Source organism: Prorops nasuta, unplaced genomic scaffold, assembly GCF_024137725.1.
Source record: "Prorops nasuta isolate Cenicafe-Biocafe unplaced genomic scaffold, Cenicafe_Pnas_1.2 PNAS00014, whole genome shotgun sequence".
NCBI classification, from domain to species: Eukaryota; Metazoa; Arthropoda; class Insecta; order Hymenoptera; family Bethylidae; genus Prorops; species Prorops nasuta.
The window spans coordinates 599,837-618,277 of record NW_027116811.1 but is presented as its reverse complement, the minus strand read 5'-3'; the positions used below and the strand labels follow the sequence as shown (position 1 = coordinate 618,277).

The following is an 18,441-nucleotide window of genomic DNA, read 5'->3' as shown; positions in this document are numbered from 1 at the left end:
GCTAGCTTTGTCTCGTAGATTTTTTCTTGCTCCATTACGCCATACGGTGCAAAGTAACGTAATAATTTATAACGAACCACACCCGCGTACGCGCTCGCGCGCGCGTCCCCTCGTAAACTCTTTTGATCCATCTTCAACTCATTATTTACACATACATCAGTTAATAGTTGACGGATGAATGTTCAATTAAAAGCTATAATATAGTAATATGTAATTCGTTGTTGCAATTGTGTAATTAATTTTCTCATGGGTCCTTGTGTGTGCATATATTTTAAATAAATCGATTACGAGCAACTGGACGATTCTGCGTTACGTGTTTGAATAATTTCGAGGTACGCAAGAGGTTTAATGGCACGCGTTCTCGTATGGTAAGTAAGAGCTAAGAGAGATTAAATCGCGCGCGCGAACGTGGCGTGGGGTCGGTGCGGATGGACGAACTCGGAGCGACACACCAGGTGATTTTATCCTTGTCGAAAACTGTTGTTTGTGTGTGTGTGCAGAGAGAGAGAGAGAGAGAGAGTGAAAGAGGAAAAGTGAGAAAATGCGCGGCGTATAGTGCACACTTGGACACATTGACGCGCGCACGGAGGAAGTATATAAACGTATATAGGTGGGATAGCGCACGAAGGAGTGTTGAACGCGGTGAGAGTGTTGGTTAAAAAGGGATGAGGTGGAGGGGTGAAGTGGGTGGGGGATAGGGAGCTTTTGCCCGGAACGAAGTCACCTCGAGTGGGAGATGGATATAAGCCCATCGTCTGAGAATAATGCTATCAGTGAGTTGGCGCGCTTCTCACACGTGTGTATAGTGAACGAGACTCGTCATTTTGAACAACCTGGAACATCATAATGTTGAAGGTACGGCTGAATTGCGTGTGAAGGAGACTGCGTGAGTGTGCGTATGTGACAGCCTCAGTGTACCAAAGCTAACCCAAACGGAAGACTTTTCGATCGATCCTGCCTGCCCCGGCGATCAAACATTTCTCCCCTTCTTCTTCGTCTTAGCGCCACCGCGCTTACAGACGTCTATACGCCGCTTCTCCAGAAAAAAAGTTTCCTCGGTCAAGGAGCGCCGTGCATATAAAAATACACATATGTATATATGATAAAAAAAAATTGCTGAAAACAATGGAAACATTATTCTTCGGCTGGCAGAAAGGCGATCGAATTCCTTTTTTGCGCCAACACTCGTCGCGATCTCGTATATGAATATAATATGAAATTCTACTCAGTTTCTAATAAGATCCTGATTTATTTTACGGCAAGCTGGGAAATTTATCATTTTTATCGAGCCCGCGTCCGCCCACCCTCGCGGTACCAACTTGCAAAGTCAAACTATCGTTTCGAGAATATACCGTGGAGTATATAGTCACACGGTGGATAATTTCTCAGGAAGCAATTTTCTGCTTTGATCGAGATGAGAGGGAAGGATTTATGATGCCTATTATCGATCGTAATCTTATCTCAAACGGATGGACAAGATTTGCACGCGGTAGTTGAGTTTATAATTATCGTCGATGAGACGTCCTTGCGCTGTAAAACGATTAATTGCATGTGCATAAAGAGGTTTTGTTGAAATATAAAAAGTACGTGATGGGAAGTCGAGTTTGCTCGTTTCTTGATCGATCGAACGAATGGCAGCTGAATAGCTTATAGAGTTTGTCGTGCCTAATTGCAAGTTCGTTGCGAGAGCGAGAATCAGCTGGATATGTATAATGGCGCACATATACAATGCACATGTATGAATTTACGTAAATAAGGTGTATCTCGGAAGAGTCTCGATACTGGACTGGTGAAACCAAAAGACGTGATATATGTACGCGACCAAAGCCAAGATATGCTTTATGTATATAGGTATATTATACGTATGTACGCGCGAGAGGGGGAAAACGCTTTCCCAATGCGCGTTGACATTCTGGCCAAACACTTTCGAAACTCGCATTCGATTAAAGTCCTGTGTCAAGTGGACTGTCGATTCCAGAGTAAGCTCATCTGTATATTAGCTCTGCTACGATGCTTGTAGATGTCTGTCAATCGCACAGGCGCACGCACGCACGCACGCACGCACGCACGCACGCACGCACGCACGCACGCACACACATATATATATATATACACATATTTTGTATGGTCCGATCCCTTGGATAAACGAGCTTTTCCGCCTTGCGCCACTTTGATACGCGTATACCTGCACAATCGAGACTTTTTATCCCTCTTCGTCAGACGTATGGTAGACGCGCGCGATCCCCTACCTCTTTCGGTCAGCAATACATACCGCGACACACAAACACACACGCGTGCTTAAATAACACTCTAGCGGTCGTAAGAATTTTTTTATCATTTATACGTACGCACGTGTGTCGTATATGATGAGGCGCGATAGCGCGCGTGGTCGCTGTTGTCTCTGGTCAACTCTCTTTCGGCCAGACATGTCCTGAAAAAATGAACGTAGCCAATAGTGCAAAGATTTGAGAGGTAAAAGCGCTTTCTATCATCCGCGCGAGCATAACTTTCTCGTTTATTAACAATGCATTTCGATCCGTGGAAAATCTCGCGAATAAAATGTTGCATCGAATCTCTGCCATGCATCAGCCAAGATACGAGATCCTTGATGGATCAATCGTCTGTTTTTATTTTCATTGGTGTTCGATCCCTATATATCAGCTGACAAATTGTTTTATTCTCATGATTCTTGCAGTTTCTCTGGCTACTCTGTGGGACGGTATCGTTGTGCCGAGCCGTCGTGATAAGCGGCTACGACGGAGGTCACGGGGCAGTTTACGCGGATTACAGCGGTCTCGATGGTGGATACGCAGGAGCCGCGGAATACGAAACTCACCACGTCCTACCGACAGTCGCTGTTCCAGTCCACGCAGTATCGGCATCCCCTCTTCACGTAGCTGCGGCAGCACCTCTCGAAAATAGCCTTCATCACCTCAAACACCACGGCCACGAGGACCACGACTATTACGTGAGTCTATACCTCCTATGCTACACTTATCATGTACCAACAATATTACTGAATGCGGCCAAAGTTTCAAACTGCAAGATAGAAACGTGCTTCTGTTCATTGAAGACCGCGAGGTGCATATATATCGGTCGATCGTCGTATTGGCACGGCGCGGCGCGGCGCGGCGCGGCGTGCCAACGTCCAATGCAGAAAAGATGAATGACGCGAAGAAATTGGATAGTCGATCGATTGCACAAAAGCATATAAACTCTCTTATTAGGGGGAATACGGTGCGATTGCTCCAAGAGCTTCGTAGCAGCCGCGAGGAACGGATGGTTCGTTGCACTGAGAGAACAAAGCGTTTCGCATCTACGTGTCGCGTAGAATCTACCGCCAAGTGGGTTTAAAAATCGGTGATATTGCGCCAGCACGCGGAAACTTTTTACACTCTCTCCGCGTGTCTGTTTGTCGAGTCGAGTCGCAAGGCACTCGCGCGCCATGCAGCGCACCGCTTCTTCCGCGCGCGCATTGTTCAAATAGTGTTTTTCTTTTTCCGCGAGTTGCTTATTGTTGCCGCTTTCTCGCAATGCTAATTGACTATATATATATAGGAGGAGAGGACGCTTCGCAATGTCAATCGGAGAGTCGAGACCTGCACACTTGCTGGATTTATATATTATAAGGCGCGCTGCTGCAGCCGCGCGGGCCACGTACAGCCTGATGTATATTAAAATTCTTTCAAGACAATGATTCACACTGTGCCGGGATACCTCACGCACACACACACACACTCGAGTATTCCAATGTATCCAATTTCAACAGTCATGTGTTATAGATATAGCGAATCTCTGCTAGACGTATATATATATACGAAATATTAAAATTCTTACGTATACCCTTTGCACGAGCTCCGTTACGATCCTAACAACGATGATTCGGTCCTTCAATTATATGCAATATAGATTTATTACGCATTGAACTTTGTATAATAATGTTTTGTGGTAAATATTCCACATGTTACAGTCTCATCCAAAGTATACGTTTAACTACGGTGTGCACGATCCACACACCGGGGACGTGAAGACGCAGCACGAAGTGCGTGACGGTGACGTAGTTCACGGCTCCTACAGCGTCAACGAACCCGACGGCAGCGTCAGAATCGTCGAGTACACGGCGGATGATCACAATGGATTCAATGCGGTGGTGAAGAAAGTTGGACCAGCGATACATCCAAAAGCAGTGCCTATTGCTAAATACGTATCGCCCCATTATTACAACTACGGCTACGATAAACATTATTAACGAGCGCGCATGCGCGCGCGCAATTTAGCTACTACTAACTAGTTCTCGAAACCTCTTAAAAAAGCTGACCACGGCCACTTTACGGTCATGCCAAATCGAGATAACTCTCTCCAGTAATTAATCTCTCTCACCCGAATCTCACGAAAAGCCTCAATTTCCACTATTATATTATACACACATTTCTCTCTTCCCTTATTTAACAATTAAATAGTTTGTTTCGCGAAGAGCTAGATGCATGCAAAATTATTGCAGATAAGAAGTAGCCATGTAAGTTTAGTAGCAAAACGTGCAAATATATATCTTTTTCGAATCTATAGAGCTTCGCGTTTCTACCGTGGACGACAAAGTATACTTATATATATAGGGGAAGAGGTGGAAAGAGAGCATGGGTGTTTGTGTGTGTTTTTTTTTCTTTGTGCGTGCGTGCGTGCGTGAGTGAGTGAATGTGTTTGTGTGTCGTGTGGCTACGGCGTAAGTGCATGAGCGCGCGCCACGCTCTCGCGTCCCTCCTTTGCCACACACACACACATACACACACACACACAGATTATTCTACAATTGTGTACCTATACTAAAAACTGATTGAGGAGTGAGAGTGACAGCTGGGTTTTACCATAACACGTGTCGACTCTTGTGTTTTAGAATCAAAATGTTTCCTCGGGAAGGAGAAATCTGAGATTTCGACAATCGTCTTCTGAGAATATACATAAATATATACGCACACACATTATGTAGATTAAATATCATATCGTTAATACGAGACACAGGAGTGATGTTATTTCTGCTACGTATATGCATTAGCCACGAGCAAACGCTGTATAGGTATATATACATACCACAAGTGTTGGCAAAAGATACTCGAGAGGAATTTTTTATTGGTCATGTATAGCCATGCAATGTTCTTGTTCTTATGCAAATATAGAATTTTTCCTAAATTTATCTTTTCAAATTCACTCGATGACAGCGATTGATAGGTAAATATACCTACATCGCGCTCTTATTGAACCTTTATGATCTGACGGAGCTAAATGATCAAATTAAATCTACTGAAATTTTATATACAGTACATTTGAAATGAAGAAATTTCTATTTTGCATAAGGATCGGGAATCTACTAATTATTATATAGAGCTCAGGATCTGCCTTACCCACCCTAGAAAGCCGCGTTTTAAGCGTTTTTCATTTTTTTCTTCCATCTGCCAATATTTACGCGTGTACGTTATGCGCTTAGAAAATTACGTCCATTACACACCTTTCTTCTGCACAGTATTCTCCACGGGAAAAGAATGATTAGCGATAGCGATACAGCACAATTACGTCCAGCCCCAATGCTTTCACCGCTTAGAACAAACCTCCCAATTAGAGAGTAAGCTCGCAATTATATTATTAGAGTATTTTTCACACACAGTCGGACGGAAGGTATAGGTACACTAAAAATATGACAGCCTCCGATTTCGACTTGGGCCACATCATTGTCGGAATTTGGCGAAACTTTCATCATTTTTAACCCTTGAGATTGAATAGTCTTAAATGTTTCTGTATATTTTGCTATTTATGTACCAAAACTCAATTACAGCTGTAAGTGAAGCACAAAAATTTTTGCATTATTCGTATCTCTTTTTTCTATTGTTTTATACACTTTAAAATGAAACGTTTGTATCAAGTTTTTTTTTCTAGCAAACCATCGATGGAAGTAAAATACAGAATTGTATATCCATGGTATTCGTCGTATTACTTGATTCTCTCCATCAATTTTTTTATACCCAACCTTGAAATCATCTGCTTATGGTAGCCCCGAATCCGCGGGTATTCAAACTGTTCAAACTTATTATGATTACGTGCAGGAGGGCCTAGCTTCCATTATAAAAATGCATATCATTGAGCTTGAACAACTTTTCGCGCAATCATTATAGTCTTGTTAGAAAGCGCTGCTTGCAGGACGTTAAAAAAGTTGCAATGACAAAAGACTTATTGGGGAACTTTCAGATTCTATTCCATTGAAATAGCCTGTGCTGCTATGTTTCTGAGTAATGCATTTATCGAGTCATTGAATGCAAAGAAAAACTTGTAATTGTATATATATATATACAAGCTTTGACAGAGCCATTTTTCTTAAACAATTACACGGCACTATAAATTTTATTTGATTTTTATGACAAAGAATATTTCAATGCTCTCAATGTCACAAAGTCAATATCTCGTAGCAGTCAGTGTAGTGTGACCATTTGCAAGTATATAAATTGCACTCGCTATTATAAAATTGTTAGAATTACGTCGAATAGCAAATTAACAACATGATTATGGTAAGATATTCTTACACGTACTCTACAAATCTAATATAGATTAACTTGAACGGTTATTAAATAGTATATATATATATACTAATAAGAGTTTAATTTATTTAACGCGATGTTACGCGATTAGGACCATTCTTATGTTAGAGATTACAGTCATAATTATGAAATTGCGGTGATTTTTCGCGATAAATTAATGCGGATATAGATATATTGTCAATGAATAAAAGTATCGAGAGAATTTAAAGGATTGTTTATTTAAACGACAGGAGTGGCTCAATCTTGTCTTATTAGTGTATCTGGACAGCATCGATGGAGCTCCGGTCCTTTACGATTCTACCGAGGTTGATCACGAAACAACATATCCCTACTTTGTTAATCCAATCTATCATCTGAACCCAGGCCATTACTACGACGATCATGAATATGGACAGGAAGACTATCAAGATTACTACGTAAGTATCCGCAAAGATGAGCCAACAATGCCTTATGTCCTGCTATCCTAATACAGTAACTTTGCAACAATCTGCCGTACTTTAACGCACAGTTGGTCTAACGATGTTTGCGGTTTTGTCTTTATTAAATTCACCATAAAAGCGAGTGAGCCAAAGATTAAATAATTGGTCGTCCAATAATCTCTTTCTTATATATATATGCTTTTCCACTTGGACGTACGTCTATTGTTTTTCATGCCAATCAGTTAATCAGCCATCGTGATCGGGGAGACATTGTGCACGATCAACCATTTCTCTCTCTCTCTCTCTCTCTTCAATTATTATAAAATAATAATAAAGTTTGCCCACCAGGCATATCCAAGGTACGCTTACAATTATGGTGTCTACGGTCCGTACACGGATATCAAGACGCAACACGAGATCCAAGACGGTGACGTCATATTAGGATCCTACGACGACGACGACGACGACTCGAGTGACTCGGATTCGAGTGAATCGGATTCGAGCGAATCGGACGAGTCGGACGAATTCTTGAATTATCTGAAATATGCGGTTGGTCCACACGACAACAACCTGATCGCCCATCGATATGGTGATATAGTACAGCTCCCTATCGCCATTCCAGTCGGGCCACACGTTTCGAAAATCGCTGACGGTGTTCAATACGAGAAGCAGCAGCAGCAGCAGCATTATTAAACCCCCTCCCCCAAACTCTCCTATAATACCACATCTCATTTTATCTTTATTTTATTTTATTCTTTCCCACCCCCCTGTTTTAAAATCGTCCAAGCATTACATTCCAGTCTCACAGATAATAATAATAATAATAATATATATACCTAATCCTAAGTCTTCGCGGTTTAAAACAATTGTTTCTCCCATTGATTAATTATTCACAAAACTTTCGTGATATAATAATATATCGATAAAATTAATTTCACCTTTTTATTAATCATGCATTAAATTTTGATGCGGAGCGCGTTATTCTCCGTGCGAGGATTTTCCGATGCGAGATACATTGTATGTTGTGTGTAAAGGCGCATGGGATGAAAATCAATATTACAAGAAATAAATAGAGAAATCAGTTGGACTGATCGATGCGATGCGTTGTCGTTTCATCGTTCCAAATGGCCTAGCTCATGACCTACCTCTATATTAGGTTCCCTCGCATGTGTATATACCACAAACGATGCTTTACGATGGCTATATTCTAATTTTTTAGAGTCGCAAGATGGATCTTTACTCCCTTACGGATTTAAAACTATATTTCGTCATTATTATCCTCAGCATGGGACATTTTTTCAAAGCTCCTCATTTCAATTTCACTTTTACAGCATCGTTAAGTTTTACATCTTTTATTCTTGCTATCCCATTTCTTACGCCGAGAAGCAGTGCTAAAATAATACATTATAATACTACTCCTTTCTCTCACGCATGTTCACTTATCAATAAAGAAAACAGCGACATAGCCACTCCACACTTATATACAGGGTGATTCACCTAATTATGACAGTCAAGAATTAAAACGTAAGAGAGTCCATTTAACCCTGAGAAATGTCAATTTTGAATGAAAATGAACATAAGATGATTGAAAGCAGGTCTTCGATTAGAAGTTTACATGTCTTATACTAAACCAGATAATATTTTCTTACGTCTGTGTGCGTCGAGTTTCTCCCCAGCCCTATATACTATATTGAGATAAGAATATTATTCGATTTAAATAAATGATGCCTTCGATAGTTCCATTGAAATTATTTACTTGACATTGACAAACTTTAATTTAAATAGGAAAATATTCGATTGGAGAATCAAAAGCATTCTTTCCCCTCTCTGCTTGTATACATATACAAGATGATTACTTTAATGCACCCCATAAATCGTGCAGGATGTAAAAAAACATGGCAATTATCTCTATCAATGAGATGTATGCACTATCGCATGTAAAATAGGAGGTTTTTAAATATCCAAGTCAAAAACTGTAAATATCTTATATTTACGTTGATAAGTGTGAATTTTGGCATAGGCGCTCTGGGACGAGATAAAGTAAACACCCTATATATGTAACACAATAGGCATTTTTCTCATGACAATAGAATGGTACATTGTGTCCTAGCCAAGATTAAACAGCTGGCAGATAATTTCGATCGTTATCACTCGTAGTATCTTCATTTTCACGGTAAACTACTTCCGGTAAGATTAAGCGAAAATTTATACCATTACACAGGCTTATTTAGTCGAGTCGAATAACGAGGATACGGAACCACGATGAATACCCGATTTAATTATACTGCACGTATAATTCTACTCTTTGTACCCAAGTATAAATATTCTATAATTAAGGCATTACAATTAATATACTTGATAGAAAGCGACGTCGTATATATATATATATATATGTATATTAGTTTTCTTGGTTGAAAAGCTGCAGTATACAAATAAATTAAGAGACGTGGTATTATTTTTAGAACTGAAGATAAATCGAGTATATGATTCGATTAAATATCACAGCTGTGCCTCGATGAAATATAGTTTCAGTGGTTTTTGAGTGGATTTGGCGAATTTTGAATGGACGATTGCTCGCCATGTATCATGGAACGAAGTAACAACTAGTTGATTGCGGGACTTGGGAGTCCTTCGGTGCGAACTGCGAGGAGAGATCGAACATTGTTTCAGTGACGAATTTGCATCATCGCACGGCGCGTTGCTCCATCGGACCGCGTCGCGTCGCGTTGCGTCGTTACACGTTAGGTAGGTACTTGTCATAATAGGGACGGACGCTTTGGTCAATTGTATAAACACAGAAGGAGGTGGAGGAAGCTACATGGCGGAGATTATAGAAAAACGCATTAGCGCGAGAGGCCGAGAGGCTGCAAGTGGAGCAACGCTCGCTCATGGAAATGCTAGTACATATAAATGAGCAAAGTCACATTCTTTGTTATGGGCTTCTTGTGCTGCCGACCGCGCGTCCCCAACGTTTTTCTGACCGTTCGCGTTCCAAGCTCGAAGGACACGCTAGGCCCTGCCTATACGCGACCTTGAATTACTCAAGTCCCCCCCCCCCCCCCACACACACACACACGACCAGGGACTTGGGGCTTCTAAACGCTATCTCGCTATATAAGCCGCAGGTCCATCGCTTCTCATTATCAGTTCTCTCTAAACACGGCCAATTCTCACATCTGCATAGGACAGCATGCTCTCAAAGGTGCATACACATTACTTATATATACATATAGAGACCAGAGAGATTACTTTTTCTATATAATTGAAATTCCATTCTGCTATTTAATAGACAAATATCTAAACTCACTTTCCTGCCTATTATTTATTATCTCAAGACTATATGTGCAGTTTGAAGCAAATCATGTAAAAACGTTGATATTTTTAGGTATATATATAAAAGTGATACAAAAATGTACATGATGATCGACATTCTATTTATTGTGCTATGGTGTTAATATTTGTATACGTTCTTCGCCCTGTATTTTATATTATTTGTAAAATTATTCAAAATAGACATATCTATATATATTTGTTTATACGAAGGTTTTAAAGTTTAATTTGTTCCAGTGAATGGGCAAGTAAAAATTCATTCTTTCCCGTAAGTAATATCTTGTAACGCTGTGTTCAACGATAAAAAACATGAAGTTTTAGCAAGATAGGGCTGCCCTTAGCCGAATCCGAGCGAAACTTGTTTCTTTTCGCATTCGGAGAAATCTAGCTTATGCGAACGGGTCCGTGTCTTTGATAGTTACATAGAGATAAATGTTTTCTTATACGCTCACACTCGAAGGCGTTTTAAATAACAGATCCTGGGGTATGTTGTCTCAGGATATGCGTGAATATACACCATTTTCACGTGAGTCACGTTGATCTAAATAGTCGTAATATATAATTGCACTTGTGTCAGAGAACAATAAAGCTGTTTTCGTAGTTGCTCCGATTCAAAAGTTTCACTCGGCATACTCGCGAGATACGCGTATGTATACATAGCTACGCGTTACGTGTACTACAAGTACCTCTTAAGGTAATTGGTGCGCGCGTCATTTGCTACCGCGACGAACATTCGACACGTAAGACCTCGCAATTACCAATTGTCTTGCTTTTCACCATGCACGACTCGATAAATTTAATCAATTTTTCATTCGACGAAATTCTTCTTTCCTCCGACCCTTTCTATCGCAGTGAGAAATTTCTTACGCTGCATGCATAAGCAAATTATTTCATTAGTGCAGCCAATTCGATAAAATAAAAGATAAAATAGAAAAATAGAAAAACGTTCCGCGCGATACATTCTTTATTATATATGCAATGTATATGTTTATCGCGAACACGTCGAAGCTCGTAAAGTCCGTTATATACCTGGTCCAGGATATAAACGCGCTTCTATTTTCTCGGACTCTTATATTTAGCCTATCCTCATTTTTATTAGACCTTGACTCTCGAAGGATGTCAAAGCATAAACAAACATCCGCGCGCGGTCCGTGACGGTAAAAGATTAAGAAATTCTTGACTCATCTCAATAATCTATCAAACATATCACTAGAATTTGATAGCTCTACGGTTTAAAAAAGTGCTACGATGAGATATTAATTATCATCTGCTGATTAAATGATAGACAGATTAGCAAGAAAAATGCATTAAGATGCACTGCACTGATAAGATTGTTGAAGGTTCTTGCTTCGGTTTTAGTTTGTATTGTCTTTTTCACAGATATATTGTTTCTGAAAACACAGCAAGAGAATCTAACAGATATTGGTGCATCTGATTATAGGTTATAGCTGTTATCTCAATTGCAGCGGCTAGTAACGCCGTTCTGCTTGGATACGAGCAAGCAGGATATGGACAAGCTGCTGCTGGATACCACCCTGGAGAGATCGCTGTAGCTTATAGCCCTTACAGTCGCTACAAGGGATATGCACAACCCATATCTCACTCGCAAATTTTCTCTCCTGCACCGGCTAAACTTGTCCATCAACCATACACCCATCATCCGTACAATCATGGACAAGAAATTTATAACAACCAATATGATAATTACGTGAGTGTGTAAAATTGTCTCACTGTTCATTCGGAGAAAGACATACATGTATGTAAGGTTGATGCGCGGATATAGAGCAAGCATCAGAAACTTTCCGAAATGTTCGTAAAACATTCCCGGATGCAATTTGACACGTTGCAACTTTTTAGAAACATTTCTCACGACGTATGTGCTATACGCGAGTGCTTTCTTTAAAACTCGCTTAACGAAAAAATGCTGGAATCACGTTTCCCTGAGAGGTCTCATTACACACAATAGTCTACCGAAATATAGAGGGTAGACCAATGAGAAAGTAACCAAGTACTTTACAGGTGAAACAAAATGTTGCTAAAAGGGTGCAGGGAAACATCAATGCCAGTATATATATATATATATATATATACTTATATATGTATACGTGGCATTAGGTAACAATTGAGTTTTATCGGAAGGGAATGTGTTATTTGAGAATAAAAATTGATCGTTTAAGCTAGGTTAAACAAAAATTGTGGCACGATGCGAAACTGTACGACGTAGGATTTATGATATTGTTTTCAGGCTTATCCTAAATACGGTTTCGAGTATGGAGTAAACGATCCGCATACTGGAGATGTGAAAAGTCAAGAGGAAGTACGCGACGGAGACGTTGTGAAGGGTTCGTATCGCGTTAACGAACCTGACGGTACGATTCGTGTGGTCGACTATACCGCGGACTCTCACAATGGCTTCAATGCGGTTGTTAAGAAGATCGGTCATGCCGTACACCCAGCCCCAATTGCTAAATACGTTAATCCAGCCCTCATACAGAATCCCGTCCTTTATGGATACGGATATCCCAAACATTATTGATATATTATTGTCCTAACCCACCCATACAATTCAATTGTTGAACTCATTGAAATTTATCCGAAAATCCTTCGTCACACCAAAGTGTTCGCTTACCATTTTTAGATATTACTTCTACCTCAATAAAATAAATCAATTTACACAATATTTTGCTGTACTATTTTATTAGCTTTCCTACAACACGAATCGAATCTCCCCCTTCACTCACTTCCTATATACCTACATGCATATATATATGCAACTATATAATCCTCAAACATCTAAATTTAACAGAATCATGCATCTAACAAAACAAATAAAAACTATTATTCACTAATCCAATGATAACCCTTAAATTTCAGTATTAAGATAAATCAATTTACACAACGCATTCCCGTGCTCTTTCATTACTTCCACCAACAACATTCCTCCAGTTTCTATAATTTTTAACATACTTATTATGCACAATCATGCAATTAAACAATTATAAGAGGGGTAATATTTTATGTCTCATACACAAAGCATTAGAATCCAGTTACGCTATTAGAATGCATGGGTTTGTAGTCCATTGCAGGATTTTTCACTGCATATGTATTTCGATATGACTGCACTGTTTCCAAGTCGGAGACGGTAATTAAATGGAATTAGCAATAGGTGAAAAGGGGCTCCGGTTGTATATGGTATGTAACTATATTAGATATCTCCAAGGTATTTAAAAAAAAACTAAAACTATAAAATCCAAACATTTAATTGTATAAAGCACATGATAGGATATATATATATATATATATATATGCAGACTTACCATAGCCTCTTGAAAAATCCTGTGAGCAATGATGCTTGTACTCTCGAACATGTCTCTGCCAGGACCAGAAGCAAAGCACATTTCCTGCTTTCCGGGACAAGTATATTGAGCGCTGCACTCTTTACCGGAAAATTCGCATTTAGGACCTCGTATGTTCGGCGACACGTCTCCTAAATTGGTAGAAGCGAATGCTGCCACGAAAGGCCCCTGAATGTTTGTAATATTATTATTATTAACGATTCTATATAAGCTCTTTTTAGATAATTGTAATAAATTTAAAAATACAGCTGGGCACATATTCTATATGTAGCTGCGCGTTAATCACGAATAAGAGAGTAAATGATTTATGCACATTAACTCCTATAAGGGTGAAGCGCCTGACATGACGCGTAGGCGGATAGTTGCCAGAAATTGCTCTTTCATTACGCAGCCTACTTGAACGAGAAGACAATAACATAGGTGTTGCATATATGCATGTGTGTTTACGAGATGCCTGATCGTGTTTATAGGCTGGAAATATGTAAAGAAAGAGTCATCTTTTGCAATTGTGCGCCCCATGCAGGGACAGAAGCACTTGCGCAAGGAAATATAACTATAGTATATGTCTTGTTAATTATGAGAGATGACAATTTTTTCTTTCGGACTATGACCAATTCCAAGCTCATTTCTATGTGTGTATTAAGAGAGCTGCTGCGCAAACATTCGCGTCGATCTCTTAGTCGAGCCATGAGAGATAATAATCAACTTTTACATTCTACATCCGAAGCGTCCTATTTGCAAAAACCAATTAAATTTTCACTTTAACCTAATTATTTTTCTTTTTCGATATTACTATCCCTATCTAGGTACTGTTGGCAGAGACAATAACGTGCATGCTTATGATGATCGCGTGATTTCGGCATATCCAGCTTATTCTGTTTGAATAGAGACGCACGTAGTACGTACCTTAAGAGTGAAACTCGTAAAGCTACTTTAGTGCTATACATGTATAGGAGTGACAAGTCCGATTAGTCTCTTCTTCGTTAGTCAACAAGCTATAGCTATATACTTGGCGCGCGCGGTCATTGTTTGGCATATGATTTGTCATGAGAGATGTACGCATAAGTATCGAACGAAAGGAAACGATTGCAGGCAATAATGCTTCGCAATTTTCTCTTTAATCAACAAACAAGAAAAATAAATTCGACTCGTTCTATATATATATATATATATATATATATATATCTCATTAGGGTTTTTTAGCCGAATGAACTCCGAGTTGATCCTCTGGGATTATAGCAGGATTAAAATCTCATTGAAGAAATAAACCGACAAGTTTTTCCTTCAACGGTTAAGCAAATGGATCGATATTTCTAAGTATTTCGCGAAAGAAGCAATAATTCCAAGAAAATAATCGTCGATTTTAAGCAGAAGAGCTGAGAGAGAGAGAGAGAGAGAGAGAGAGAGAGAGCGTATTCACCTTGCCAATCACTGAATTCTTGTTCATCTGCTTTTCAAACAAAATGGAGGCATATCCAACATTATCGCTGGATATCAGATGATTAGTATTATTCATGCTCGTAGGATGAACTGCGAACCAATTGATAACGCCTATAGGATTATCATCGGCTCCGATTAGTTGCATTTGCGTTAATGTTTTGTCCACGTTATGTTCATATCTGAAAGTACACATGAGAAAACAATTTTATATAAATTAAATTCCACAATTGCCTCTTTATATCCACATTGATTAATATAGTGATTGACTGGCTATTCGTTACATGCATACCAACCCACAATGACATTGTCATGTACAGCAATAATGCACGTGTCTTTTATCAACGTTATCTATCGGTAAATATATATGTATAACTCTTGCCACATACACATACATGTACAGTTGGACATTTTCACTTGACTGTTACTGCAATATGTACAGCTTCTATATTGTACATGCAATGCCCCCCCCCCCCCCAGCAACAAAATGAAGAGCGCAGAATTTTAGTTTATTGTTCCTGTAAAATGGAACTGAATAGTGATTTTTATAAATCCGATCGAGTGGAAAATAACGGGGGAAAAATAGAAATAAAAATAGAAATAGAGAAAGAAAAGGAATAAGAATTTGATCTCAATCTTGCGAGATGTTTGAACAAGTGTAAACTTTATTACTTGTCATAAGTGCTTACTTGTCTCTTTCCGATTTAGGGTTATTGAGGTAGGCCAACGGACTTCTATTAATATTGGCATCTAATACTTCCCCTTGCGTAATAAATATCCTTCCGGGAACGACGGACTCGTGCGCTTGCTCGATACTCTTTAAGTAAATGAAGGTTTACGATTTAAAGCAATCACTCGTTACACAACAACTATTTAGGAAAACTAATAGAAATGAACATTTTCCACGAAAGGATTTTTGCCGGAATTTACATTATTATTTCAGTATAAATGGCAAAATATATGTATATAGGTATTTGTTCAATAGAATATAATAAGATTTTGTAGTAATACTGTTAACCTTCGTAATTCCATTAACAAGAGCATTGAAAGATTCCTTCACAAATCCAAAGGTTGTAAGATCGAATAACATATCCATCATGAATCCACCGGGACTAGAGTGTGTGTGAGTTCCACTTATCATCACATTTTTTACGCTGTACAAGTCTTCGTATCTAGCTGTTAATTTCCGAAGTACCTGTGTGTTGAGATTTCAAAATTTATTTACTTTGTCGGTAAAAGAAATTAAAAATCAAAGGAAATAATTGTTAATCGGAGAAAAGAATGTGCATTGTGAACATAGTAGTATACTATATAATGTTAAAGAGGAATAATTACCGCTTGTTTGACGTCATTGCCGATCATTGCACTATCGACACTGACAAAAACAAATCTTTCTTCGCCATCGTCCACAATGAATGCTCTGGAGAAGGTCCTCAGGTGAATTCCGGATCCCTTTTGCTCGATCTTTGCATAGCCCATCTAAAAAAAGGAGCATTTTCTTTTACACGCAACCACCTTTAATAACTTTATAAATCCGAGATAATTAATAGCAATAAGGATAGAGAGAGAGAGAGAGAGAGAGAGAGAGAGAGAGAGAGAGAGAGAGAATGTTTCATGGAATGATGTGACTATCGTGTAAAGTACATGTATATATTTTGGGTATACAACGTACATACATGCAACAACTGCACGAACAATGGATCTAATGGCGAGGCTTTTAGATTTAACGGATAAACGAATGCTTACAAAGACAATTTCGGCGGACGGCCCTGTGCAGTCTGCAATGCCAGCTCCGATGCTGTAGGAGGCATGTGCGACGGGTAACAATACGAGTGAGACCAAGGGAAGCAACCACCATAGTGCACGGAGGCGACAAATTCTCTGTCGCGTCCACGCAGACGTATCCATTCAGCTTTCTGAGTCTGTCCTCTGACCAGCCTGAAATCAGTAACAACAATGAAATCACGCTTGCTCGTCAGGTACAAAAGTATACATAATGGCTAATGGGAATGGGGAAGGGGCGCGGGTACGGGCGGGGGCGCGGACGCGAACGCTGCAATCTCACACTCTATCTTTTCAAGGCTGTTCACAACGACAGACTCTTTTATATTGTTATTACTCGACATTTACGCCAACCGTCCAATTCCGCAGTTTTAGTTGCCAAGCTCTTATCGAGCAAAGCATCAACCATCCTCTCTCGAATCTTGTGCATATATATATATATATATATATACCCATATATTTATATCGATCATTCTGTCTCTCATATGCGCGCGAACTAGAATGAAAAGCTAATGAACCGATTATATTCTCGTCACTCCTCTTTCTTCTTCTTCTTCTTCTTCTAAGAAATACCAAGATCACATCGTCACAGGTAATTTTGGAAAATTACTACCATGGCCTTTCTACTATCTATTGAGATCTCTTCGTGAGAAAAGGTAGGTAGCAATTTGAGATATATATAAATATCGGTCGAACCTGAGAACATTGGGTATCATCTTGAAAGGCTTCCAAGCGTTTCGGAGAGCTAGGGTAGAAAGAGAAATCCCTGACCCTGTCAGAGAAACTATACGTCCTTCCGTCCTTCCTTAACTTCTGCTTCGTCCGTTACGATGACATGTATATACAACAGCCACGGGAAAAACACAATAAAAACAAAGTCATTCGGCACTTATGTTCGTACGTTGTATACGTGCCTTGGTAGAAAATACTCTTCGATTGATATTGATCGTTGTTTGAACAACATGCAAGAAACACTCGTGCACTTTACTCGTGCACTGTTATAATTATTATTAACGCTAGCTCGTCCGTTGTTTTCGTTATTTCGATCGATTTAATAAGAGATTGACATATATGTTTCATTTGCGAGAACATTCCACCACGCTTCTATACATTTTTCACACAGAGTTCAAGGCTTTGTATCGAAGCCTTGGAAAAAGTCAAATTGGAAAGGAGCAAGGATACATTTCCGGATTATACGAGGATTATTTGAAATGCCGACCGCGCGGGTAACTCTTTCCACTCGACGCCAACTCTATATACTCGTATGAAGAACGATGCAATGGAGATGAGGCGGCAGGCCCGGTCCTCACCTGGACTGTCCTGCGTATTATAAAGTGTAGCTCCGCCTATATAGGCCTTTCTTGCCTAGGTAAATTATATTGACGAGCGAAAACCTTGAATTAAGGTATTAACACGAGATGAAACGATAAGCCAAACACGAGTGCCTGCAGGATTATTCAAATGTCGTACCTATTCGTGCGGAGGATGGATCTCAACTCGCGTAATTGAAATTGGCAAAATCTTTTTACGAGAGTC

General features: G+C 39.5%; 4 protein-coding genes across 5 annotated transcripts in view; 3 read left to right on the top strand and 1 right to left on the bottom strand.

The window, feature by feature from the left end:
* CDase (neutral ceramidase) overlaps positions 1-18,441 on the bottom strand; it is a 46,844-nt gene that overhangs the window by 24,699 nt on the left and 3,704 nt on the right. For both annotated transcript variants that reach the window (XM_066735556.1, XM_066735555.1), the window contains exons 2-7: positions 16,870-17,061; positions 16,459-16,602; positions 16,142-16,318; positions 15,813-15,940; positions 15,107-15,305; positions 13,648-13,854 (exon numbers count right to left, since the gene is read on the bottom strand). In XM_066735556.1, coding sequence (XP_066591653.1) covers positions 13,648-13,854; positions 15,107-15,305; positions 15,813-15,940; positions 16,142-16,318; positions 16,459-16,602; positions 16,870-17,031 — 1,017 coding nt within the window. In that variant the 5' untranslated portion in view covers positions 17,032-17,061. The remainder of the gene's footprint in view (positions 1-13,647; positions 13,855-15,106; positions 15,306-15,812; positions 15,941-16,141; positions 16,319-16,458; positions 16,603-16,869; positions 17,062-18,441) is intronic.
* Positions 717-6,853, top strand: LOC136778591 (cuticle protein 7-like). Its single transcript, XM_066735558.1, has 3 exons — positions 717-855; positions 2,696-2,968; positions 3,971-6,853. Exons 1-3 carry the CDS (start codon positions 847-849, stop codon positions 4,247-4,249), a joined length of 561 nt encoding a protein of 186 aa, XP_066591655.1. The 5' UTR covers positions 717-846; the 3' UTR covers positions 4,250-6,853.
* On the top strand, positions 6,543-8,363 carry LOC136778279 (uncharacterized). The gene is made up of 4 exons (XM_066734982.1): positions 6,543-6,551; positions 6,673-6,717; positions 6,812-6,997; positions 7,349-8,363. Exons 1-4 carry the CDS (start codon positions 6,543-6,545, stop codon positions 7,691-7,693), a joined length of 585 nt encoding a protein of 194 aa, XP_066591079.1. The 3' UTR covers positions 7,694-8,363.
* On the top strand, positions 10,157-13,010 carry LOC136778590 (cuticle protein 19-like). The gene is made up of 3 exons (XM_066735557.1): positions 10,157-10,202; positions 11,772-12,038; positions 12,576-13,010. Exons 1-3 carry the CDS (start codon positions 10,191-10,193, stop codon positions 12,864-12,866), a joined length of 570 nt encoding a protein of 189 aa, XP_066591654.1. The 5' UTR covers positions 10,157-10,190; the 3' UTR covers positions 12,867-13,010.

Bases quoted from the DNA above. Each gene is read 5' to 3' on its own strand.
- LOC136778279 (XM_066734982.1), top strand. The intron at 6,718-6,811 runs GTGATTTTTCGC...TTTAAACGACAG, and splicing joins GTCATAATTATGAAATTGCG to GAGTGGCTCAATCTTGTCTT. The intron at 6,998-7,348 runs GTAAGTATCCGC...TTTGCCCACCAG, and splicing joins AAGACTATCAAGATTACTAC to GCATATCCAAGGTACGCTTA.
- LOC136778591 (XM_066735558.1), top strand. The intron at 2,969-3,970 runs GTGAGTCTATAC...CACATGTTACAG, and splicing joins ACGAGGACCACGACTATTAC to TCTCATCCAAAGTATACGTT.
- LOC136778590 (XM_066735557.1), top strand. The intron at 12,039-12,575 runs GTGAGTGTGTAA...TATTGTTTTCAG, and splicing joins ACAACCAATATGATAATTAC to GCTTATCCTAAATACGGTTT.